The 22,699-nt window shown below is 33.0% G+C and overlaps 1 protein-coding gene, 1 long non-coding RNA gene and 1 other non-coding gene across 10 annotated transcripts in view; all 3 read right to left on the bottom strand.

The window, feature by feature from the left end:
* The window catches only part of ARHGAP12 (Rho GTPase activating protein 12), a 123,595-nt gene that overhangs the window by 4,186 nt on the left and 96,710 nt on the right, over positions 1-22,699 (bottom strand). For all 8 annotated transcript variants that reach the window (XM_032259680.1, XM_032259682.1, XM_032259684.1 and 5 more), the window contains 7 exons: positions 21,298-21,359; positions 16,519-16,600; positions 10,811-10,912; positions 8,030-8,128; positions 4,691-4,793; positions 3,141-3,257; positions 1,027-1,125 (listed from right to left, as the gene is read on the bottom strand). In XM_032259680.1, coding sequence (XP_032115571.1) covers positions 1,027-1,125; positions 3,141-3,257; positions 4,691-4,793; positions 8,030-8,128; positions 10,811-10,912; positions 16,519-16,600; positions 21,298-21,359 — 664 coding nt within the window. The remainder of the gene's footprint in view (positions 1-1,026; positions 1,126-3,140; positions 3,258-4,690; positions 4,794-8,029; positions 8,129-10,810; positions 10,913-16,518; positions 16,601-21,297; positions 21,360-22,699) is intronic.
* Positions 1,548-3,132, bottom strand: LOC116537521. Its single transcript, XR_004263160.1, has 2 exons — positions 2,973-3,132; positions 1,548-2,940 (listed from the first exon to the last, which is right to left on the bottom strand). It is a non-coding gene; the product is annotated as an uncharacterized LOC116537521 (long non-coding RNA).
* On the bottom strand, positions 9,454-9,557 carry LOC116537564. The gene has a single exon (XR_004263195.1). It is a non-coding gene; the product is annotated as a U6 spliceosomal RNA (small nuclear RNA).

The raw sequence follows: 22,699 nt of genomic DNA, 5'->3' as shown, positions 1-22,699 counted from the left end.
AAAGTAAAGGAAGCCAGTAGGTAAAATCAGCCCATGCATATTTTGCACACCATTTTATAATATAAACGCACATATTATAAAAAGTTTATTGAAAGTGTCTGTCATATTAAGTGCTTGTAATAAGTAAACAATGTAAGCTAACAACTAAACTAATGGTTCTATAAAAACAAAAGTAATTTGCTATAATTTATTATTTTATTTTATATGTGGAACAGAATCATCTGAAATTCACACAATTAAGCCCCGAAATTTCAGGTATTCATTAAATGATAATGGTGTACAAACTTACTAAAGCACATTATCAAATATACTACTCATTTAGCTTCAAATAAAGACAATAATGTGGTATCTCTATTGCCATGCTGACAAGAAAAGTCAATGAGACAGGAAGATCTTGCAACTGGCAGAAATTACAAATTACATTACGTGTTTTAATTGTACAAAATGTTTTTCATGATATACAGATATAAGTTAATGCTATTACAATCAATATACTGATAATTTATATGAAACTAGTATAAATATTATAGCCATGTTTAAATTAACAACAGAAATTAGTTTGTCATATTTTACAGAAAATGATGTAAAAAATATTTATCTCATGAGACAACTGTGGTTGATTTAACAGTTTATAATGTCATCTGATTTTTAGAACAGAAGAAACTTAGTAAGTAAACACAATCTTCTCAGATCTTATATAATGTCAAATTATTTCTTAAAAATAAACTCAATTTCACAATCAGTATCTTCCTCATTTTAAGCAAATGCTTAAATGAAATAGCTTCAAAGAACACCATGTACTTAACTGTGAGTACCAAACATTCAATAGATGCCTGGAGAGGTCTTAATTTGAAACAGTGGTAAACATGTAAGTGTTTTGCAAACAAAATGATTTTCTTAATATCTTAGGACTATAAGGAAATTTTGGTTGCATCACTCAAAATTATAAAAATTCTAGAAATTTTGATGGCAAAACAAGAAGTTGGTTGGCTTAAAAAAAAAAAAAAATCAAAATCCTTCTCTTACCATGTTCTTCAACGTGTTCAATACACAACTTCACAAACTTTGGTACTGTGCCATTCTCTCTCTGACACAGATTAGCAAGATTGGATCCAAATACCTGATCTGAAAAAGATTTATTTTTAAAAAGTCAATCATCTTGCTGAAATTCAGTTCATGAAATGGCTAACCATTCAGAGTGCAACAGAAACATCCAGTGTAACCAGATATTGTTTAAGAGGGCCCTATGCCTTATGGAATATGCATTTTGCCTACTTCTTCAATTTCACATCAAACAATTCGTTTTTAAACTTCATAAAGACCCTCACTCACTCTTGCCTGAGAACCTTGTACTTTCTATTGCTTCTGCAGAAAGCAATTTTCCACCCAACGTGGCTCCTTCTTCACTCCAGGTCTCAGCCAAAAGTCACATCCTTAAATAACCCCTCTGACCATCCTTACCTAAGAGAAACCAATTCTAGTCACATCCTAGTTTACTACTATGTTAGATTCATAGCATTTGTCACTATTTCACATTATCTTGTCTACCTCCCACTTGAGCATAAGTTTCATGAGGGGAAGGACCATGTAACCATGTAGTTCCCAAACACCAACAGGTATTGATAACACCTAGGCTCATGCCTAGCACTTAGTAAATACTCGATTACTTTTAAAACTATTAAAATAAGCATCTAACCACTCATCACATACCAACATTTGATTTCACAAAATGTATTTCTCCACCAAGGAAAGCATTGTCGAAGTAACTGCTGAGCTAAAGCTGGCCCTACAAAATGTATTTCAAAGACTCTTCTATGAATCTTTCAACCTGACAGTTTTGAAATTCCATATTAGCAGTAAACATTCAGGAAAACAAAAAATTTGAAATGATGAGTAAGGCCATAAAGTGGCAACAGTTTGTATTTCTCAGGCAAAAGGCATGGTGAACAAATTAGCAGCAGTTTTCATTCATTTATTTGCCAGGTCTTTTTTGTTTTTGCAAGACTCTAAACTCATCATGCTAATTCATATGCTTTATTTGAGAATACCTGTGATCTATAACTCTTGAAGTTACTAATTTGAATTACTTAATTAGCTAGACTCTTCCTAGAAGTCTTAAATACCTTTTTTTAGACAAAGTCTTGCTCTGTCACCCAGGCTGGAGTACAGTGGTGCAATCATGGCTGCACTGCAGCCTCTAATTCCTGTGTTCAAGTGATCCTCCCACACAGCCTTCCAAGTAGCTAGGACTATAGGTATGTGTCACCACACCCAGCTAATTTTTTGTAGAGAGTGGGACTCCCTACGTTACCCAGTCTGGTCTTGAGTTCCTGGACTCAAATGATCCTCCTGCTTCCCAAAGTCAGGGGATTATAGATGTGAGCCACTGCACCTGGCCTTAAATACTTTCTTAAAAAACTTGTTTGCATATTTTAATGCAAAGCAGGTGCTTCACAAACAGACGGTCTTTATAAGAAACTTCATAATTTAAATCAGAGACAGACATATACATTATAGACTATTATTTTACCTTTATTTTTATGAATAAATGTCATTGTTTTAAGTCATATATTAGAAAAATTCACCTCTGCAATTAAACATGCTTGTAAGAACTAAAAGCATACACAAATAATGTAATTTTTAAAGACTACTTTTCTATAAAAAAAGATTCTGTTAGTCCATTATGGTGCTTATAAATAAGTATATAAATCAGAAAAAAAAAACCACCTAATGCTAATTTTTAAATGATCTTAAATGACAACCAAAGGTAAAAATTAATTCATTTTTCTTCTTTCTGCTGTTAGTGATAGTTTATTCAAAATTTCCTATTTCTTGTGATCTTTACATCTCAAAACTAAACTTTCCACTGTCACAATTTCTAAAACCTGCCACCAATCACATTCACATAGTTCCCCTAAAACAGGCTTTCTAAAAGTTTAGCTTGTTATGTCTGTCCAATGCTTTAATTAAACTTTAAAAAAAATCTATTTTAATTACTTAAATGTCTTTTAATCATTGCATCTGAATACTTGAATAAATAACATTCTTACTGTTTGAAAAAGATTTGTTTTTAATTTGAAACATCTTATTTCTGATGTAGGCCAACATTCATTATTATCAACAATACTTCTCCTACCAACCTTTAATATAACCTTTTTCACGAACAGCTTGCAAAGTGGGGCGTCGTGTGAGAAACTTCTTTAAGTTTTTCTTGGTTTTTTTCTGTTCTGAAGAATCTATCGTAGATACTTTTAAGGCTTAACACAAAAAGACAGGTAATAAGCATTTGTAAAAATAAAGGTTTTTGACAAAAGTTTTTCCAGCTAGCATGCAAAAATAAATTAACCTCATATGTCAAGATCACATAGTACAGTTCAGTTACTTCAGCTTAATGTGGTTTAAGGATAAGATGTGAAGAATTACATTAACACAGACCCCATTTCAAAGTTATACACCAAACAAACGTTTCGTTTTTATCACTAAAAACATGACAACTGTACCTTCTATGGTATATCTGCCAAGACATCCCTAATTTACTCTAACATATTATTTCATAAATGATTAACTACTTATCTTTACTGATTCTACATCAGTTTAAGAACGTAAAATGACCATTAAAAAGTAAAAATACATAAAACACATAACAAAAAAATCCCTATCTTTACTGAACAAGAAAACTGCAGATACACATAAGATATACAGAGATATAAATATAGACATATAACCATCATAACTATTATACTTGTACTTTAAGCTAACTTTAAGTGTAATTATTTGTACTCTGAGCTAAGAATGGAACCGCCTGGGAAATGTCTTTTATTGCCTTTAGTCCTAATTTCTTTTTCGGTTATAGTGACAAAAATTCAAAAGGTATATTTCTTGAAAATAATTCTATTGGGGAAAGCTGAGAGCACAAAGAATCTATAATATAGAATAAAAAATAATCACATTTTTATGTTAAATTGCTACGTGTTGACAATGTCAGTAATAGGCCGAAACTTCATTAGAAATACAGAAAAACAGAACTGATTTTCTAATCATTCAGTTAATATGAAGGCCAGAAAGTTCTCAGTTAAACATGTGGATTTGTTAAAATAGACTAAACAAAGTACCAAGTCACAGCTAATGGCCTAATTAAGCAATGTAATTCATAAGAGGCCAACATTAGAAAATGCTTTTCTTAAAGCTGCTGGCTTTCGCTATGCTCCTTTCTGTAGTAAGATCTGAAGATAGGAATGCTTGCATCTGTTTACATGCACAGATATATCCTAGTCCAGAGACAGATGGATGCCTGGTGTCCAGAAGGAAATCACAGTAAATATCCCATGACTTTTGACTTCTTAAAGTATAAGATTCCATATAGAATCTTAAATAGTAAGCATGTATTTTTAAATCAATAAAGTTCACTTTTCTAGAGGCCTCAACAAAAATGTGCTATATTCCTTCTCTGAAAGTAGCACAGTATCTTAAAATTAATATGATGCCATAGGATGCATACTATGAGGCTGAAAAAGGACAACAACGAGTTAACAAGAAAGAGCACTGACACACTGAGACTGCAACTGGTTAGTTGCATAACTTTTTTGTAACATTGGACATTCCATTCAGCTTTTATGTATATATTTAAAACATTTGAAAAGCTAAGAGAATAAGCTCAAATCCTTAGCAAAATAGGGAAAGGACAACTTACAACGAAGTTTTTTAGGATCCTTCTGTTCCTTTTCTTTATCATGCTTTTCTATTCCTGGAGAATCCGGTATCTCCTCCTCAATTCCTTCATCAGTTTCTACTGCCTATTGATTAGATATTTCCCAAACACATATTATACTTCTAGAATAACTACCGTTTGAATAGCATAATTCTCACAATGATTAGTAAATGACTCTTCCAAACAATTTTAGGAAACGAATTAGTATACAGTATGTACAACTTACATATTTGATAAATACCTTTTTCTCTTTAGATGGCATTAATTTTGATTTCAAAAAAAAAAGAAATTATTGTTGAAAATTCACAGGATAGTAAGTTTACACTGATAATGAAGCTATCTTGCCTTATTTTAATCAACTGCATATTAGTGACACTAATACTTAAAAGGTGAGGCTATAATCTATGCTGAAAAACACAATAGAGCTACATTCTGTGACTACAGTATAAGACTTCTACACATGGACCTGACAAGAGTATTACACTGTTAACAACAGGACAAGACTCATACTCCAGATACATGGATGTCAACTGAAAGAAATCCTAGAGTGGCCAGGCCCGGTGGCTCACACTTGTAATTCCAGCACTTTGGGATGCCAAGGTGGTCGGATCACCTGAGGTCAGGAATTTGAGACCAGCCTGGCCAACATATTGAAACCCCACCTCTACTAAAAATACAAAAATTAGCTGAGTGTGGTGGCATGTGCCTGTAATCCCAGCTACTTGGGAGGCTGAGGCAGGAGAATCACTTGAACTTGGGAGGTGGAGGTTGCAGTGAGCTGAGATCATGCCATTGCACTCCAGCCTGGGCGACAGCAAGGCTCTGTCACCAAAAAAAAAAAAAGCAATTCTAGAGCTCATCTATAACCTAACTGAGGTCACTTGTACAGAATAAAGAACTGACTTCTCAAAGCTAAAAAAAACTTTGTTCTGCCTTCACATGGAGATCTTTACTCCACCTGGAATTAATTTTTGTAGATGGTGTAAGGAAGAGTTCCAGTTTTTTCTTGGGTTCCCAGCTGCACCAGCACCATTTACTTCCTCTACAGTGCTCTATCTGGCATAAAGTGTCCACAATATGTAAGTCTGTTTCTAGGTTCTTTATTCTGTTTCACAGGTATGTATGCCTATTCCTTTACGGATACCATATTTAATAATTAATATGGCTTTTTAAAGACTTGACATATGATAGAGCAAGTCCTTTTTCTTTCTTCTTCAAGACTGTCTTAGGTATTCTTAGTGCTCTGCATTTCTACATAAATTTTAGAATAAGCTTGTCAAATTCTACCAGAGAGACTACCGGGATTTTAAATGAAATTCAAGTATCTCAAATCTATAAATCATTTGGAAGAAAATTATATCTTTGCATTTTTGAATCTTTTAATGCATGAACAGGATATACTTCTCATTTAATTAGGTTTTCTTCAGCGTTTCTCAATAAAGATTTGTAATTTTCCCGCAAAGGTCTTGCACTTCTTGCCACACTTAGTCCTTGATATCTTCTGACACTTTGGAAACAGTATGTATTTTAAAAATTTTTAATCAAAACTATAGGCCAGGTGCAGTGGCTCACGCCTATAATCCCAGCATTTTGGGAGGCCAAGGTGGGCAGATCACTCGAGGTCATGAGTTCGAGACCAGCCTGGCCAACATGGTGAAACCCTGTCTCTACTAAAAATACAAAAAATTACCCAGGTGTGGTGGTGGGCGCCTGTTATCCCAGGTGCTTGGGAGGCTGAGGCAGGCTTGAACCCAGGAGGTGGAGGTTGCAGTAAGCTGAGATCACGCCACTGCACTCTAGCCTAGGTGACAGAGTGAGACTGTCTCAAAAAAAATAAAAATAATTAAAAAAATAAACCACACACACACATATAAAATCATCTCTCTTCACTTGGCTTATTCCCTGAGCCTATAGGCCTCAATTAAATAAACAAAACAAAAACCCACTTTCCGTAACTAATACACTAGGTTCACCCTTACTTAATCGGTGTTTTTATAGAATGTTGTACACCCCTGCCGTAACACTCATCACATTTCATTATATTAACTGTTATCTGTCTTTGACTATAACCTCAGCCTAGGAAAGTGCAGCATCTGTGTGCTATGTCCCCAAGTGCATAAGGCATTCATATATTTGTTAAATGAATGCAAGCATACTTGCTTTCAAGAGACAGTGAATATATTACTGTGACTAGAGCGGAAAGTCCATACTGGGTAAAATAGAAGGTACAATTTGAAAAGATAGACTGGGCCTATACTGTTGAATTTTAATGAATCACAGCTTTCTGTGCAGTAGGGATTAGAAAATTGGCATTAGAAAGTTTCACATGGTAACGGCATTAACAATGAATCAGTGATAGGTGAGATTAAATAAGAAAAAAACTGTTTAGGAGGTTACTCTTATCTTGGTATGAAGATATAAGGTCTGCCGTCATGGTTTCAGGAATAAATGGAAAAGAAAGGACAAGATTCAGAAATATCATGAGATATTACAAACTCCAAAGGAAGAATTTATATATAGCTTCATAACTAATTTGCTAAACAGGTAAAGTTCTCTTTTACTTCCCCTAAGTATTATCTTTCATTTCTGTCATTAATATAATATGATCCTCAATGAAGAGCCATGTCCTCATATGGTGAAAAGTGAAAGGAGAATACAGAGTATAAAAAAGTGTGAGCCAGGCATGGTGGCACACACCTGTAGTCCCAGTTACTTGGGAGGCTGAAAGGGAGGATTGCTTGAGACCAGGAGTTCAAGGCTGCAGTGAGCTATGATTACTAATATACCTGCAGAATATAAACTTGGGAATCTCTTTGGTTGTTTTACATAAAGAAGAAGACATACACCAGCAACACAAGGATACTGAAAAGCTTGGAGGAGAGGGGCAGAAACACTAGGGAATCTCACTAGAAAAGAAAAAATGGGAATGAAGAGACTACAGCTTCATTCATTTCACAAGTTCACCTCTGACCTCCTCTTTCACCAAATAGTATTATTTCCAACTCACTCAGTTACTGAATAAATACTATGTACTAACCACCATATTTACCCTTTCTTTCTCAACTATTTCTTTTCAGCCAATGCCTGATGTGAACATTATTTCAAATCCACTGGTAGCAAATATCACATAAGTTAGAATGTTAAATCATTCACCAGCCCCTGGGTGCTGCTAAATTGACCATCGTTTTTTCCATCTCTTTCAAAGCATATATAAAGTGTCTTTTCACATATAGATTGCAATGTGGATATAAAATAAGCAATTAAAAAAACAAAAAGAAAAACAGCTCTGAAGTAAAAATTTTACCCAAGTTAAAGACATACCTGATTATTGATTGTACTACTAAGAACTTTAAACCAATCATTAATAACAGTGTCATTGTCAGACTGAATGAGCAGTTCTGTTCCTTGACGAGTTTTCAGCTTTAGAGAAAAGCAGGGAGGAAAAAAAGAATATGGTTGGTTTGTGCTTTTGGCAAAATACATGAATACTTTAATTCAAAGTTAAAGTCACCAAGAGTAACTGCTATATATTATGTAATAATGATGTAATGATTATAATATGATGTTATATATTATGTAATAATGATGTAAGGTTAAAGTACTACACAGCTATGGAATACCTTCTTAGTTTAAAATAATATCAGTTGAATAAAACATAAAGTTGTTTCTCATAATAAATTCTCATAAAAATCTAATAATTTAGGATCCCAAATACCCTCATACAAATGCCATAAAACCTGCTGAAACTAGTATGGTTTATCACTTAAAAATCAGTTCAAGTATCAAAGCAGTACATTCTAAATTAGAATAAAGAAATAAAATCTACGACATTTTTACACGACCTGAGAAATTTTTTTCTGTCTCTCTGGCTAAAAAATACAGAGGAAAGAATATATAAAGACTTTCAATAGTTCCTAATTAGTAAGTAAATATAACGGCTTAGTTCAAAGGACATAGATAAATGTCACACCCCTTTTGGGCAGAAATATTACAAATTAAGTGTCAGATCATAAACTGAAGAATACTATGTATTATTCTATATGAAGGCAATAACTAATTTATGCACAATCTCTGTTCTGCAGTTTCTTGCACTTAATTGAGGAATAATATTGACACATTGTGGAAACCGCTCCTCCCATTTTCCGATTAAAAACTGATTTTTTTTTCCCTAGAGGAAGATATGGCAATGTTTCCCAAGCAACATTCTGAAAGACATACTCTTCAAACACAGTTTCACAAATACTGTTTTTAAAAGGTACCCTCAAAAAACAATTATTGAAAAAGTTATATAATATTAACTTGGAAAATACTGGATTGAAGAAAATCTTACTAAATTCTCTCCTTCAAGATGTCACAGGCTTTTGATATTCTAGGGTGCACTGTGATTTTCTAAGATAAGAATAAAATATACACTGCCTCCCAAATTTATTTGACCATGGAACAGTTTTTATTCTGGATTTACCTTTTGAAACTACAAGGCTAATTCAGGAAATAGTGACTTCTTTCATGTACTTTTTTAGAGTTGGTCAAGCCAATCAATATTGAATGTTCACTGCACATAAGATACTCTGCTCTGTTATAGGTTCTTATATAAAGGAAAAACACAGTCTCACTTCTTGAAGGAAAAATAAAAAAAAATTGTAATCATCTAATGAGGGAAATAATTGACAAATGATAACCCATAAGTACATTAAAATAAATATTATTTTAAATATTATTATATTTTTTAACTTAAAACAATTTTTTTAAACATGAAACGCTTCACGAATTTGCGTGTCATCCTTGCACAGGGGCCATGCTAATCTCTGTATCATTCCAATTTTAATATATGTGATGTGGAAGCGAGCTCAATATTTATTTTAAAGTATTTATTTTTAAATAAATATTATTTACTACTATAAATAAGAAGTAGGCTCATTGTTATGGTGATGCTTGTCATGGGTCTTGGAAGTAAGGGAGCATTTGGCATGGAGAGATTGGCATGGGTTGGTGCTAGAGGCAGAACAATAAAGAGTACAAATCAGACAGACCGGAAAACCTAGGCTTATTTGAAAAACAGCAATTAAACCAATCTGTCTACACAACAGAATAGGAAAGGCCTGAGACATAAGGCTACAAAAAAAGGCTGGGATATGGAAGGCTGTCCACAAAATCAGTCTTGGATCTCTGTAACCGCACCCTTCTGCAATGGGACAGAGATTGCTGCTCTTCTGTCAATAGCAGCTTCTCTCTCCTGACAACTCAATACTTGGTTAACCTCCTAAACAGTCTTAACCAATGAAATCTCTGAAAGTAATGTGTGACCTCCAAATCTTGGCCCTGAGAAGCCCTGCAGGTTCCACTCTCACCCTCTAGGAACCCTGAGGTCGCCACCTGACCCAGCCCTGGGTGGCCCCCTTGAGAATGAGAGATCTTGCGGAGAAGGAGGCCTAGCCAACAACAAGCCAATACCAGCCATGAAATCACCTTACATCATCCAGTTCCAAAAAAGCCACTAGACGACTGAAGCCTCATGAATAGTTCTAAGTGAGATCAGAAGAAGAATCACCCAGCTCAGCCCAGGCCAGACCGAGCAAACAAAATTGTTTGTTTGTTAAACCACTAAGTTTTGAGATGGTCTCTTATGCAGCAATAAGCAACTAATACAGTATCATATATTATTGGGGAAGGTTTTAAAGGATAAAATGGAAAGGTTTTTTTAAAACAGACTTTATTTTTTAGACCAGTTTTTGGTTCCAGCAAAACTGAGAGGAAGATACAGAGATATCCCATATGCCCTCTGCCTCCACACACACACATGGCCTCCCAGCTTATCACCATTCCCCTTAATTTATCTTTTAACATTAGGTTTGGTAAGTAAAGGGAAGCACATCCTTTTTATTATTGCTGGAAAAAGGATACGTGAAACAAAGGCTTGTAATAATGAGTTCAAACAACTTATGCAAATAAAGCCAGTTTTTATATCAGTCTTTTCTTAAATTATACCATCTAACTTAATCACCAACTTTGCCTTAACTAGTCTCAGTGAAAGACAATTTCCCCAAATAGTTTAAAAAACAGAACATCTAGCTACTATAGTTTACTTAGAAAAAAATGTATTACCTCAAATACATTCTTTTTGCTGGATTTATCCTTTGAAGCCATCTCAATTGTTGCTCCCTTGAGATCCACTGTGAACTCTGGTTTGGACTGATTACTCCCAAACTTAATTTTTGAAAAAGGAAAAAAAATACCTTCATGTGATCATCATGTATATGTGTATTCAAAAGGAACTAAAAACAATGTAATATTATTAACAATAAATCAAATAGATTTTCTCAAATTCTTTTCTCCTTTATAAAGTAACAATTTCTACTTTAAAATTGAAAAATATCTAGAATATATGAATATACAATTCATAGAAAACAAAATAAAATTACTCAATTTCCATCATTATATAAAATATATATACATAAAAAGCAAGCTGAAATCTTTTTTTACTGTAAGAATGGAAAAAATTTTTTCCAAAACTATGTTGGTGAGGCTATAGACTAAAAAGGCCTCATATGCAAGTGGGATATGAACTGGAACTACTCCTAGAAAAGAAAAACTGGTAATGCTATATTTACAAATTTATAAATATATGTATACTTTGACTTGGCAGTTATGTATCTTGGAATTTATCCTAGACTATACACGACTGTGTAAAATGCTATGTACACAAAGGCAATAATATATGTAATAAACAATATCAGGTAGATAACAAGTGCATTTTCCACCTCATAAATGTTCTCTAAAACTGATTTTGTCCTTTAGAAGTATTTCCTTATTGAGTTACATTGTTAACAATAACTTGTGGAAACAGAAAACACTAAGTCCCATGTTCTTTTATTCTGTCTTTGTTAGAAACTGTGACTAGAGACAGATGCTATAAAGCTTCAGCAACTTAATGAGGAACTATGAAAAGAATGGGAAGACAGTTGTTATGGATGGGTTCAGGAGAAAAAGTACGTAGCTAGCTATTATATTTTGTGAACTACATAAGGAAAGATCAGCAAAAATGTAGAAAATTTGTGTTAAATATACACTACTCTGTACCTTGACATCTTTAAATTTCTGTTTAGTCTGTTAACTAAGAATAGAAAGTAACATTCCTACGGTATTGAAAGGCTTAAAGGTTTTAAAACCTCTAAGGTCTACTGAATTGTAATCTAAAGGTCACAAAAACTATTATAAATATTTCCTACAGATAATTTCATTTGCTAAAATATTTTCAAATCAAATTAACTTGTCATTAGAAATTATCTTATCCAACCTTGTGATAACATATTCACTATTTGTGATCACAGTAACTCTACTCTAGGAGCTTCACATTTAAAATATAGTTTGCCTTAACCTGTTCCCTTTTACATCTTTTTAGCTAGCAGTATGAATTTAAAGTACTAATTTTAACAAAATTTAGGAGTTACACAAAATTTACTAGTAAAGGCAAATTTTAGGATATGACATGGAATTTATGGAATCATAATAAAAATCACAATAGAAATTTTAACTGTATTCTACAAGTCTTTGCCTTAAGTACCTTTTGTCAATCGAAAGACAAATTAAACATAAAGCTGTATGTTGGGCACAGACAACTTCCCAAGCAGAAATGATATATTGCAAATGTTATCAAACTTGAACATATAAGTTAACAAAATGACATATATCAATTATTTAATTTGTTGTCATTATACATGCTATAGATGGCTAGCTCTACGCTAAGATGCAAATAAGCAACCAAATAAGATATAGCAATTAAATATAAATACAATGACATGACATGGAATGCTAAAAAAAAAAAAAACACAATCAGTATAGCTGGCAACCTTTTGTTATTCTTTTCCACAATCTAGTCCCGCTTTTCCCTACTATAATCAACCTCCCACCAACGTATTCACGGCAAAGAAAACATAATTATTGTGGCAAAGGGCATGCAACAGGAACACATACAGTGACGGCTGAAACAGGATCAGACTTTACATATGCAACAGCAGGCCGATGACGGATAGAGTTTTTCCAAGAAGAAAGCAGCGAAAGCAAGAGCTCAGAGACTGAGCCTTGTTGGCAGAAGGACTTGATGGAAAAGGGAAGAAAATGATGATGTCATAACAATGCACAATGGCAAAATGACACACAAGAGCATAATGGAACCAGACAAGACAAAGATGCAATTCCATATGCAGACATACAATTTAAGCAAAGCTAAATTTCCAAATATTTTTGCAAAGGTCCTAGAATTTATCCTGATTGTTGTTATATACATTTATTTTTCAAGATGAGTGCTTTACAGAATTTATCTTAAATAGACTTGTGTTAGGCATTGAGAGGAGTCATGTTGGGCCCGCCACGAGCTTGATAGATCCTGTCCAAAAGCCCCGAGCTTTCACCTCGTGATCTGCTGAGCAATATCTTCTGGTGTCCCTTTCCAAGTAGGGAGTAGCCCTACCATCTAGCCTGCCTTTTCCTTCCTCTAGGACACTGATACTTCCTCTAGAAGACAGGGAATTTTGTCCTCTGGCGGACATCTGGCAATATTTGGAGATGTTTTTAGTTGTCACAACTACAGGCAGGGTGCTAGTCATCTGCTAAACACCCTACCATGCACAGGACAGCCCACCACAACAAATAATTATCTGGCCCAAAAGAGTGACTATTTCCAGAAATTTGAAAGCATGTACAAATGATGTTTGAATAAACTACAAATGAATGTTTGAATATTTATGGGTTAATTTTTTAAATGCTCAAGGAATATGATGAATGATTACTAAGAAGCAGCAAAACGTATGTCACGTCCCACTGAACCTGTTCACTTGTTAGTGTTTCCCATTACAACATGAGCTTTGAAGACAGGAACCATGTTATTTATTTCTAAACTCAAAGCTTAATAATGTCCAGAACACAGCAGACTTTTAGGTCTATTGAACAAACAAACAAACAAACAAACATACACACATACATTTCTGAGGTGAAACCAGGTGAGAAAAAACAACTATAAGTTTATGTTACTGATATAACAATCCAATGGATAACTGTTTTCCAGAAAACCACTGGAAGGTATCAGTCCTAGAGGAGTAGGAAAGGCTCACTAGATTTTTGGACGAGACAGCACCAATGTAAAATATTTCTTATAAAGTGGAATTGCAGTGAAATTGCATGCAGCCTATGTGCATTTCATTTACACAATTTTAACCATTTTCTGCAAAAAATATATATAAATATCAATTCAAAGCATGAATAATTTAAAAAATAGAACTTTGAATAATGTGGGTGACTTTGTTCTGTTCTATCAATGAGTACATGCCCTGGAGTGAGTACAAGATTTGAAACTGCTTTCCTCCAGTGGATCTCAAGTTTTTGTACTAAGTGTGAATCTAATTTTTAAAGAACTATATAGATTTTTCCTATAATGTGGCCCCTTAACATAAGCCATTCAAACTCAAATGAAGGAAAAGATATTCCTTTTAACACCAAAGGAAATATGGGCTCTGCTAAAGATCAGCTTCTGTATAGCATCTTCCTAAAAGAGCAGTTTTCACCAGAGTTGATTGTTGGTTTTTTGGCTTATATTTCAGTCTTAGAATCTTGTCCTCAGGTAAGATGTGATTCTGCTGTATAAACAGAAGACATTTTACCTATAATAGATCTAGTTGGTGACTGAGCAGATCAACAAAGCTACAATTCTTTAATATTCTTTTTGATAATCCCAATTCCAGAGTTAAAGAGCATCTTGTATGTTTCTCTAAATTTTGATATTTATGAATATTGACTGTACAACCAAGCATTTTACCACATCTTTAATCTTGTTTAGTCTTTACTGAGACTATAAAATGGTGTGGTTATGTTTTTTAAATTATACCTATCTGAAATGATTGTATTATTGATAACATATCAACAGTAATAAGATGTCATTTAAAGGTAAAAATTCAAATAGTGAATCCTTATCATTAAAAATTCATTGAGAATGCTACAATTTCAAAATTGGCTAGCTCAGTAAATTTTAAAGTATGTTTCAGCTATTGCCATATGGTAACACAGTAATACAACCTTGGTAGATAAACAAATACGTCACCTCCTTTGTCAGTATTAATCATAAGTTCTGACTCATGTAAGATCTTCTAAAATGAAAACTTTAAATGAAAAAAAAAGTAACCATCCTGTACTAATGATTATGTACTAGAAGGTATCATTTAACATCTTCAAATTCAAAATAAGTTTTCATTTTTTAAAATCATGTACAAACCTGCCTACCTATGATGCTCTGTCTGCTGGCTTCATCTGTACCTGCCACAACCTCCAATCTTTACGTATCAGTAAATTATCAAATAAGTGACCACTATCCAGCTTTCTTCAGATACTTTTAAAAACTACTTATTAATCTCTCATTCCTTTTCCATTCCTTTTCTTTCATTCATTTTCTTCACTCAATTTCAAATAAAAGTTGAGCCATAAGTAGGAAGAAAAAAATAGTTACACAGTTAAGCCCCACATATTTCACCTCAGGGGGAAAGGGGAAAGATAATTATCAATTTACTTTAAGATATATCAAACCAAAATTTCAACCCTTTCATAGGTCATTTCTACTGTAGTGACTGAACAGGGAGCAAATTAAAGGGTTAGTAAAGCCAAACAGAAGAAATGATCTAAAATGTTCACATCTGAGCTCAATTCATGTGGATTTTTAGGTTTCTGTATCAGAGAAGCTGAGGACTAATATGTTCTGTGGCATTTGAGGTTCAGAACCATGTTACATGGCTGCACTATAAATGTGGATGGAGAAAATTTGTTTAAATTTTATAAATGAACTTTTCTTTCATCAAACATAAGATCCATAGGTTTTGTGTTAATTTTAAAGAAACTCATTAAGTGTAAGAAAATATCGGTTACGGTAGAACATGAGGCAGACCAAACACATTTAGAGTAATTTCATTTTCAATTTTACTTGAGCCTGAGCACTTCAAACTCAATTACCAAACACTTTTAGAAATAGCCAGAGCATGGACTCCAAAGCCAAAGTTCTAAACCCAGATCTGCCACTTGGTAGCTCTAAGACCTTGAACAAGTTACTATACTTAACTATTTTATACCTTATTTTCTCATCTATGATGGGGGAAGGGCAAAATCAGAGCAACAGTTATCCCAGCATTAAGAAGACAATATGTACACAATCCTCTGCACTAAGAACATATGTGGGATACATAATGAGCATTCAGAAAATATAGCTATTATGTCACAAATTATAATCTTTAGTGTTTGTATTAAAGCAACTGAAGAGCAGCATAATGAAGGTAAGCACTCAAATATATAAAAAGCTTCAAAACCCCACAAGTAATGGTGACATTTCTTTTTCTTTTGAAAGCTGGATGACAATACAGACATTGACAAACCTGAATCACTGATTTGTAACCAAGGGTCAGATCACAATTCAAGATACAGCTTGCCATATTACTGCTTATTTTCTGACTAAATATGTGAAATAGCAGAGTCACAAACACAGGGAAGCTTTAATATCCTGAAAATGAATCAAGAAATGTATTTGCTCTATAATGCCCAAGTAATAAGCCCACTTTTCAGTTGAATGGATAAAACAGAATGTTGTTTTTAATAATACAACTAATTAGAATGTCCTAATTAGTCCTTTTCTCTCGTAAGTTAAAATGAACCTTTAAGAAAATTTTATTTATTTTTATTTGCACACTACCTGTAACTAAAAGGACTGGAAATTACCCCCTGAAATTCAGGTGGGTACATAATTTAAATGTATAAAATCTCCAAAGAGAAGAAATACTTACCCAACTTGTGCTACTTCCTTGAGTTTTGGTAAAAAGTAAAGATGAGCCCTGCAACACTGCCCAAGAAGACAACCAGTTCTTCCTGTAATTATAAAGATGACCGATTAAGGCTTCGCTCTCAAGTTCTTTCAACCAAATTCAAAAAATTAAGACCTACTTAGCTGTTATCAATATTATCTACCATTTATAGTTCTTGTGGACATTTTAATTGTTTTTATTGGGGATAGATAGATACTAATGAAATGCACAGTCATTTTATGGTACAAACCTGATCATGAGGGCCCGAAAACGAATGAAGTTAATCAGAGAAATAAGTTATCAGAATAATTATGAAGAAATGGTACATGTAATTAAGTTCATGTGAAATTAATACAGCACTTCGTGATCAGAGACACTAATTTATTTTAAAGTCACACAAATGGAATATTGTATTTGCCAAGAATTCTTACTGCAAGTAAAAATTAGACAAACATGCTTCCCTCACTCACCTAATTCATTATACAGACTATTTTACATTTCTTGGCTATCTGCCTTCTCCTAATTGGGCTGGAGTACCCAGGCAGTAGGTACTAGGTGTATTACAGGTATACAATGAATTGCATACTGATGGACCACACGACATTTAAAAAAAAAAAATGTTTCCTACATTACAAAAGCAATACATATACGGTATGCAAAATCTCTGAATACAGAAATGTGTAAAGGAAAAGGGATCCCATTTCTTCAATCCACACTCCAGAGGTAAGTAATGTTAAGACTTGGGTATAATTTGGTGCTTTCAAAGAAAATGTCCACTTATCTACTGTCCTATCTCCAGAGACAGAGGTAAGACTCACATAGCATATGTTATTATCAGTGCCCCTATTTAGAACTTTAAAGCTTTTGAATACTATACCCCAGCCAGATTCCCCTCAACTTCTCTTCATTGTCATATTAGACATTTTTATGTAAATATTGCTCATAGGAATTATAAATTATCTGAAAAAAGAAAACAGTTTTTATTTATTTTTGTATCTACCTCAGGCCTAGCACAGTACTTTCCAAACAGCAGGTATGGATCAGTGTTCACAAATAGGAAAATAAATTAAAATTACCCTATATACTCAGTTGCTAGGAAGCTAAAATGAATGTCAAATCTGTCTACTGCAGGGATTTATTAAAGCTTTCCTTATAGCTAAATATGTGGCCAATTTTGTAAAAACCTCTAAAGGAGGATTATTTTCTGTTTTCAGAATGCAGAATTTAGTATCTAACAATGAGACCTACTTTATTACTTTTTATTTCTACTTGAACTTTATGGATTAAGAGAAGTGAAATAAAGTTAATTACTATTAAGTTTCTATGTTTCCATTTATTTCTCATATTTTTTTGCTTATGGTAGTTAATGCCACTTTATTGGGTAAATGGTGATTCCTGATAAATACATCTTCACTGTGGACTTCTCCACATGCTTTACCATTTTAAATATCACTTTTGTAATGCTTAGTGCTCTCCCCGGGATGAACTTTGCTACTGAGATCCCTAGTCCTGCTTTACTTTGTATACCTTTGACACACCTTATTGCTTTTTTTTCCCCCAACTTTTCTGAATCATCTTTAGGTGATATAAAACTTCTTTGACATATAAAACTTAGTTAAGTTTTGCTTTTTTATGCTTCAGTCTGAGTACCTTTTTCTTTCAATAGATGAGTACAGTCCATTTACATTTACTGATATTGATAGTATAGATGGTGCTTTTTCTGTCATTTGATTTTATTTTCTGGATCTCAAGAGATTTTGGGAGTATTTATTTTATTTGTAAACTCATTTTATACTCTCAGTCCTCTATTTCTTTAGATATCATCTACTGACTCCCTACTATGAAAAATACTTAAATTAGCCTATTTCCACTTTAAGTAAGCTTTTTTAGTCCAATTTTCAAAATGAGAAAAACTGTAGAACTAGTAAATATATATTTGAGAACAAATATTGAATATTTAAAAGTGAAATAATGATGATTGCCTCAAAAACTAAGTACTTGTGTGACTTAGTTGCAAGATGAATTAGTCACATTTTTTTTCCTGGAACCCAATTTTTTCTCCTGAAAAAACAACTGGTGGACATACTATAGTTATTCAGACTTGGATATGTGGCAGGCAAACATTATTTTAAAAATAAATGAAGTTCTCAAAGAAAACAAATATTTATAGACAATAAAAAATTATAGACAAAAAAAATTCATTCAACACGAATGAACCTCAAGGACGTATGCCAAGCAAAATAAGCCAGTCACAAAAATCATACATATACCATATCATTCCACTCATACAAAATATCTAAGGTAGTCAAAATCACAGCAGAAAGGTGGTTACTAAGGGCTGGGGGATGAAGGAAGAGGGAATTAGTGTTAGTAGGTATAGAGCTTCAGTGTTATGAGATAAAAAAGTTCTAGAGATCTGTTGCACAACCATGTGAATATACTTAACACCACTGAGATGTACACTTAAAATGATTAATATTGCAAACTTATGTATTTTTTCACCACCATAAAAAAATTGAAGCTTTCCAACAGAAAGCAGAATTTTGGAACACTTGACCCCTGCTACAATGGATTTGACAATTTCCCAATACTTCTCTGATAGTACTGATTTGTGATTCTTTGATATTATAAAATAAACTGTATAAACATTTGAGAAATGAGCAAAGTTAATTAACTAGTATTTTACAAATGACCTACAAGATATTATAAAATTAAGCATGGACAAGGATTCATTCAAGTGTAACACAGACCAATGGCTTTTAATGTAACTGAGTATGAACCATTCACTGGCAGTTTTTCAGAGGCTTCACTACAACTAACCCTCCACAAACTACCATTTGCAGAGTTTCAGAGCAGCAGAAAAATGCACAATTATCTGAAAAGGCTCTTAAAATATTCCTCCATTTTCCACCTTCAGCTGTGAAAGGGAGGATTTTTTTCACATATTTCAAACAAAATAATATGTCACAACAGACTGACTGCAAGCAGAGATGAAAATTCAGCTGTTTTCCATTAAGCCAAGTACTAAAGATTTACAAAAAATGCAAAATAATGCCTCTCTTCTCATGGAAAATTTTTTGTCCTAGAAAACAGAAGTTTTTTTTCATAATAATATTTGTGTCGATCTGTAATAGGTTTTTAAGAATTATTCTTAAAAATTCCTTTTTAATTTCTCACAGTATCCACAGATATAACCTATACATTATAAATAAATATTATTAAATATTATAGATATAGACCAAGGCTCTTTAGAATATTCAATAATTTTTATGCATTTAAAGCAGTCTCAAACCACTAATATACAGGAAATTAAAGGCTATTTTCCTCAACTCTATGTTAATACATTTGGAATGATGAAATAGATGATTTCCTTAGGAAAATATAAACTGATAAAGGTATTCCAAAAGAAGCAGAAAATCTAAAAGGCTACTTATCACAGGAAAAACAACAAAAACAAAGAAAGTAGCCCAAGAGCTATTTGCACTACATATTCCCAAAACGGAGAAAGAGAAAAATAAAGACCCAATTCACAACTGAAATCTACCAAAGAACAGTTTAGGGGATTCATAATTGTAGTATTTATAAAGCTATTTCAGAGCACTTTAAAAAAAATCTAACTACCAAAATCTGACAAAAATAGTTCAATGAAAGCAAACCTAAAACACTCAACTACATGTAAATTTAAAACTCTTTAAATGCGACTTATATTACATAATTTCCTTAAATCACTAGGAGGTACTACACATTGACCAAAAAAATTCAACAATCCAATAGAAAAACAGACAAAGGGTATAAAGAGACAACTGAACGAAAAGGAAATACCAACAGTTTATGATACTGTAACCTACTAAAAAGGAAAGCAAATAAAAATATAATCTCTCTTCTCTCTCCTGGCAAAAATAAAAGAATTTAACAACATACTAAACTGGTGAAAAGTGTGGAGGAATGCATGGCTACTGGAGGCAGAAACGGATTCAATATCTTATAGTACAATTTGGAACACCGTTGAAATGACTTTGCAAGTGGCCGAGCAATTCCACTTTTTATAAAATGTATTTTATGGGCAGATTTGCATACTTGCAAAATGGGTCATGCAAGATGCTAAATGTAATATTAAATGTACTAGCAAAAATGATAAACCGACTTGTCTACCAATAGACAGGTGTAGTTAAAAACTTGCAAATAAATAATGGGTAAATACACTATATTGTACAGCCAAACAACATACAATTGCAGCAGTTTAAAAACAATGTGGCAGCTCTACAGGCAAGAAGCGAAACCATCTCCAAGATAAACTGTGAAAAGATTGTGTTTAAAAAATTAATCTCTATACATACAAACATATACATATATATCCTATCTCTGGAGGAAAGCACTAGAATTCAGGAGACATAACACGGGTTGCCTCTGGGGAGGGGAACTAATGCTGGCTGGGGGACTGACTTTTCACTCAATACTTAGTGTACCATTGGTTTTTATCATGTTCATTTATTGCTTACTGAAAAAAAAATATTAAAGCAAATGCACCCCCAGAACCCTCTTCCTTATTACCTCTTACTTTTACTTAGGTAATAACATGTCAAGACAAAGGAAAATTTTCATAAATTTCATGACAATCTTACATACATGATTACACAGAAAATGAATGGTGAGAGATTCTTCAGAACCTATTGTTTATACTAAAATATAATTATATTGATAATTTTTAATTTATTTCAATCAGATGAATCATGTAAGAACATTAATGACTTGTATACTTACCGAACCTTTTTCCCATTTTCAGCAATTTTTGTTACATTTAATAATCCATATTTCTCTTGATCCTATGGAACAGAGTAATATTGTTTACATATCACTTTTATCAACAATGAGGTCCAAGTTCTTACATAGGACTGAATCAACATGCTGTCGCTCTCTAAAAATCAGCTTAAAAGAAAAGATCAGTCAATGTGTAACATGTGTAGTTCTGGAAGATATTAAGAATATAACTTTCCTAAAACTTTTGTAGTTTTTTCTTAATTTTATAATTAAACACCTCCTTTTCTCCTTGAGTCACAGCAGCTATTAGATACTTTGCTATCAAATTAGATTTCCATATGAATAAAGCAGCACTGAAAAATAATTTATGTCTCTCTATTCAAAGAAAGTAATACAATGCTACAAGAATAAATTCTACAAAATAGGAATGATTTACTTTGCTGTTATTTTACAACTATATAATCTGAAAATTATTCAATATAATCACTTTATCAAAATGTAAAAATATCTTTCAAATCTTTCAACCAAATACAGTGACTGTATTTAATAAATTACTCAAAAGTTAGTTGGTATCATGCACAGAACTTGCCTTAATGTAGTATAATAAAATTAACAGGTGCTTCATTAAGCATATTACCAGATTGTGAATTCAGCTCTAGACAAACTAGATTTATCAGCCAGCTGATGCCAAAAACAAGTGACACAAGCTTTATCATCAAACCCTATGAAGGCAAAAGCCACTGTACTAAAGTTAATATTATCTTAAAATTCTTCCAGATGAAAATCAAGAAGCACTTTCTCACTGCTTTCGTTTCCTAGAAGCAAATCAATTTAATAAAAATGAGCTGAGCCCACAGTAATCATTCAACATTAGTAAGCATTGTCTTACATGAGACAATAGTCAATTTTAATTCAACTAAAGCACTCATACACACAAACACTCTCTCTCTCACACAAGGAAGAAATATTCCCAGTTCTATTTAACTGATTCCTCTGCTGTATTTTTTTAATGTACCTTAATCATAAAATATAAATTTTTCTGCATGAGAGATAAACATAACATTGAGTATTTTTCTACCAATGTCTGAAAGTTGTCTTATCTGATAAAAACTGACATCTGTAGACAAAGCTGACAAACTGTAATGTCAATTTACATTTTTGGTATACTGGGGACTTGGGAAATAGCCCATATGATGTTTTATTGAATTTTTTCATAAAGCATAGTTTAAATCTCCTTAGATATGCAAGTCTGACACTTTTCATAAGAGCTATATTGCTCCTCAACAAAAACATCAATAACACAATTATAAGTATGTGCAAGATTTTTTTTTTTTTTTCTCATAAACCCTCACGTTGAGGGCTAATTTTCAATAAATCACAGCAAGGAAACCACATTAGATGTTAA

This window comes from Sapajus apella, unplaced genomic scaffold (genome assembly GCF_009761245.1).
Source record: "Sapajus apella isolate SASKATOON/1434 unplaced genomic scaffold, GSC_monkey_1.0 scaffold111, whole genome shotgun sequence".
In the NCBI taxonomy this organism is placed as follows: domain Eukaryota; kingdom Metazoa; phylum Chordata; class Mammalia; order Primates; family Cebidae; genus Sapajus; species Sapajus apella.
The sequence above is the reverse complement of the archived record's forward strand: the minus strand, read 5'-3'. Positions and strand labels throughout refer to the sequence as shown.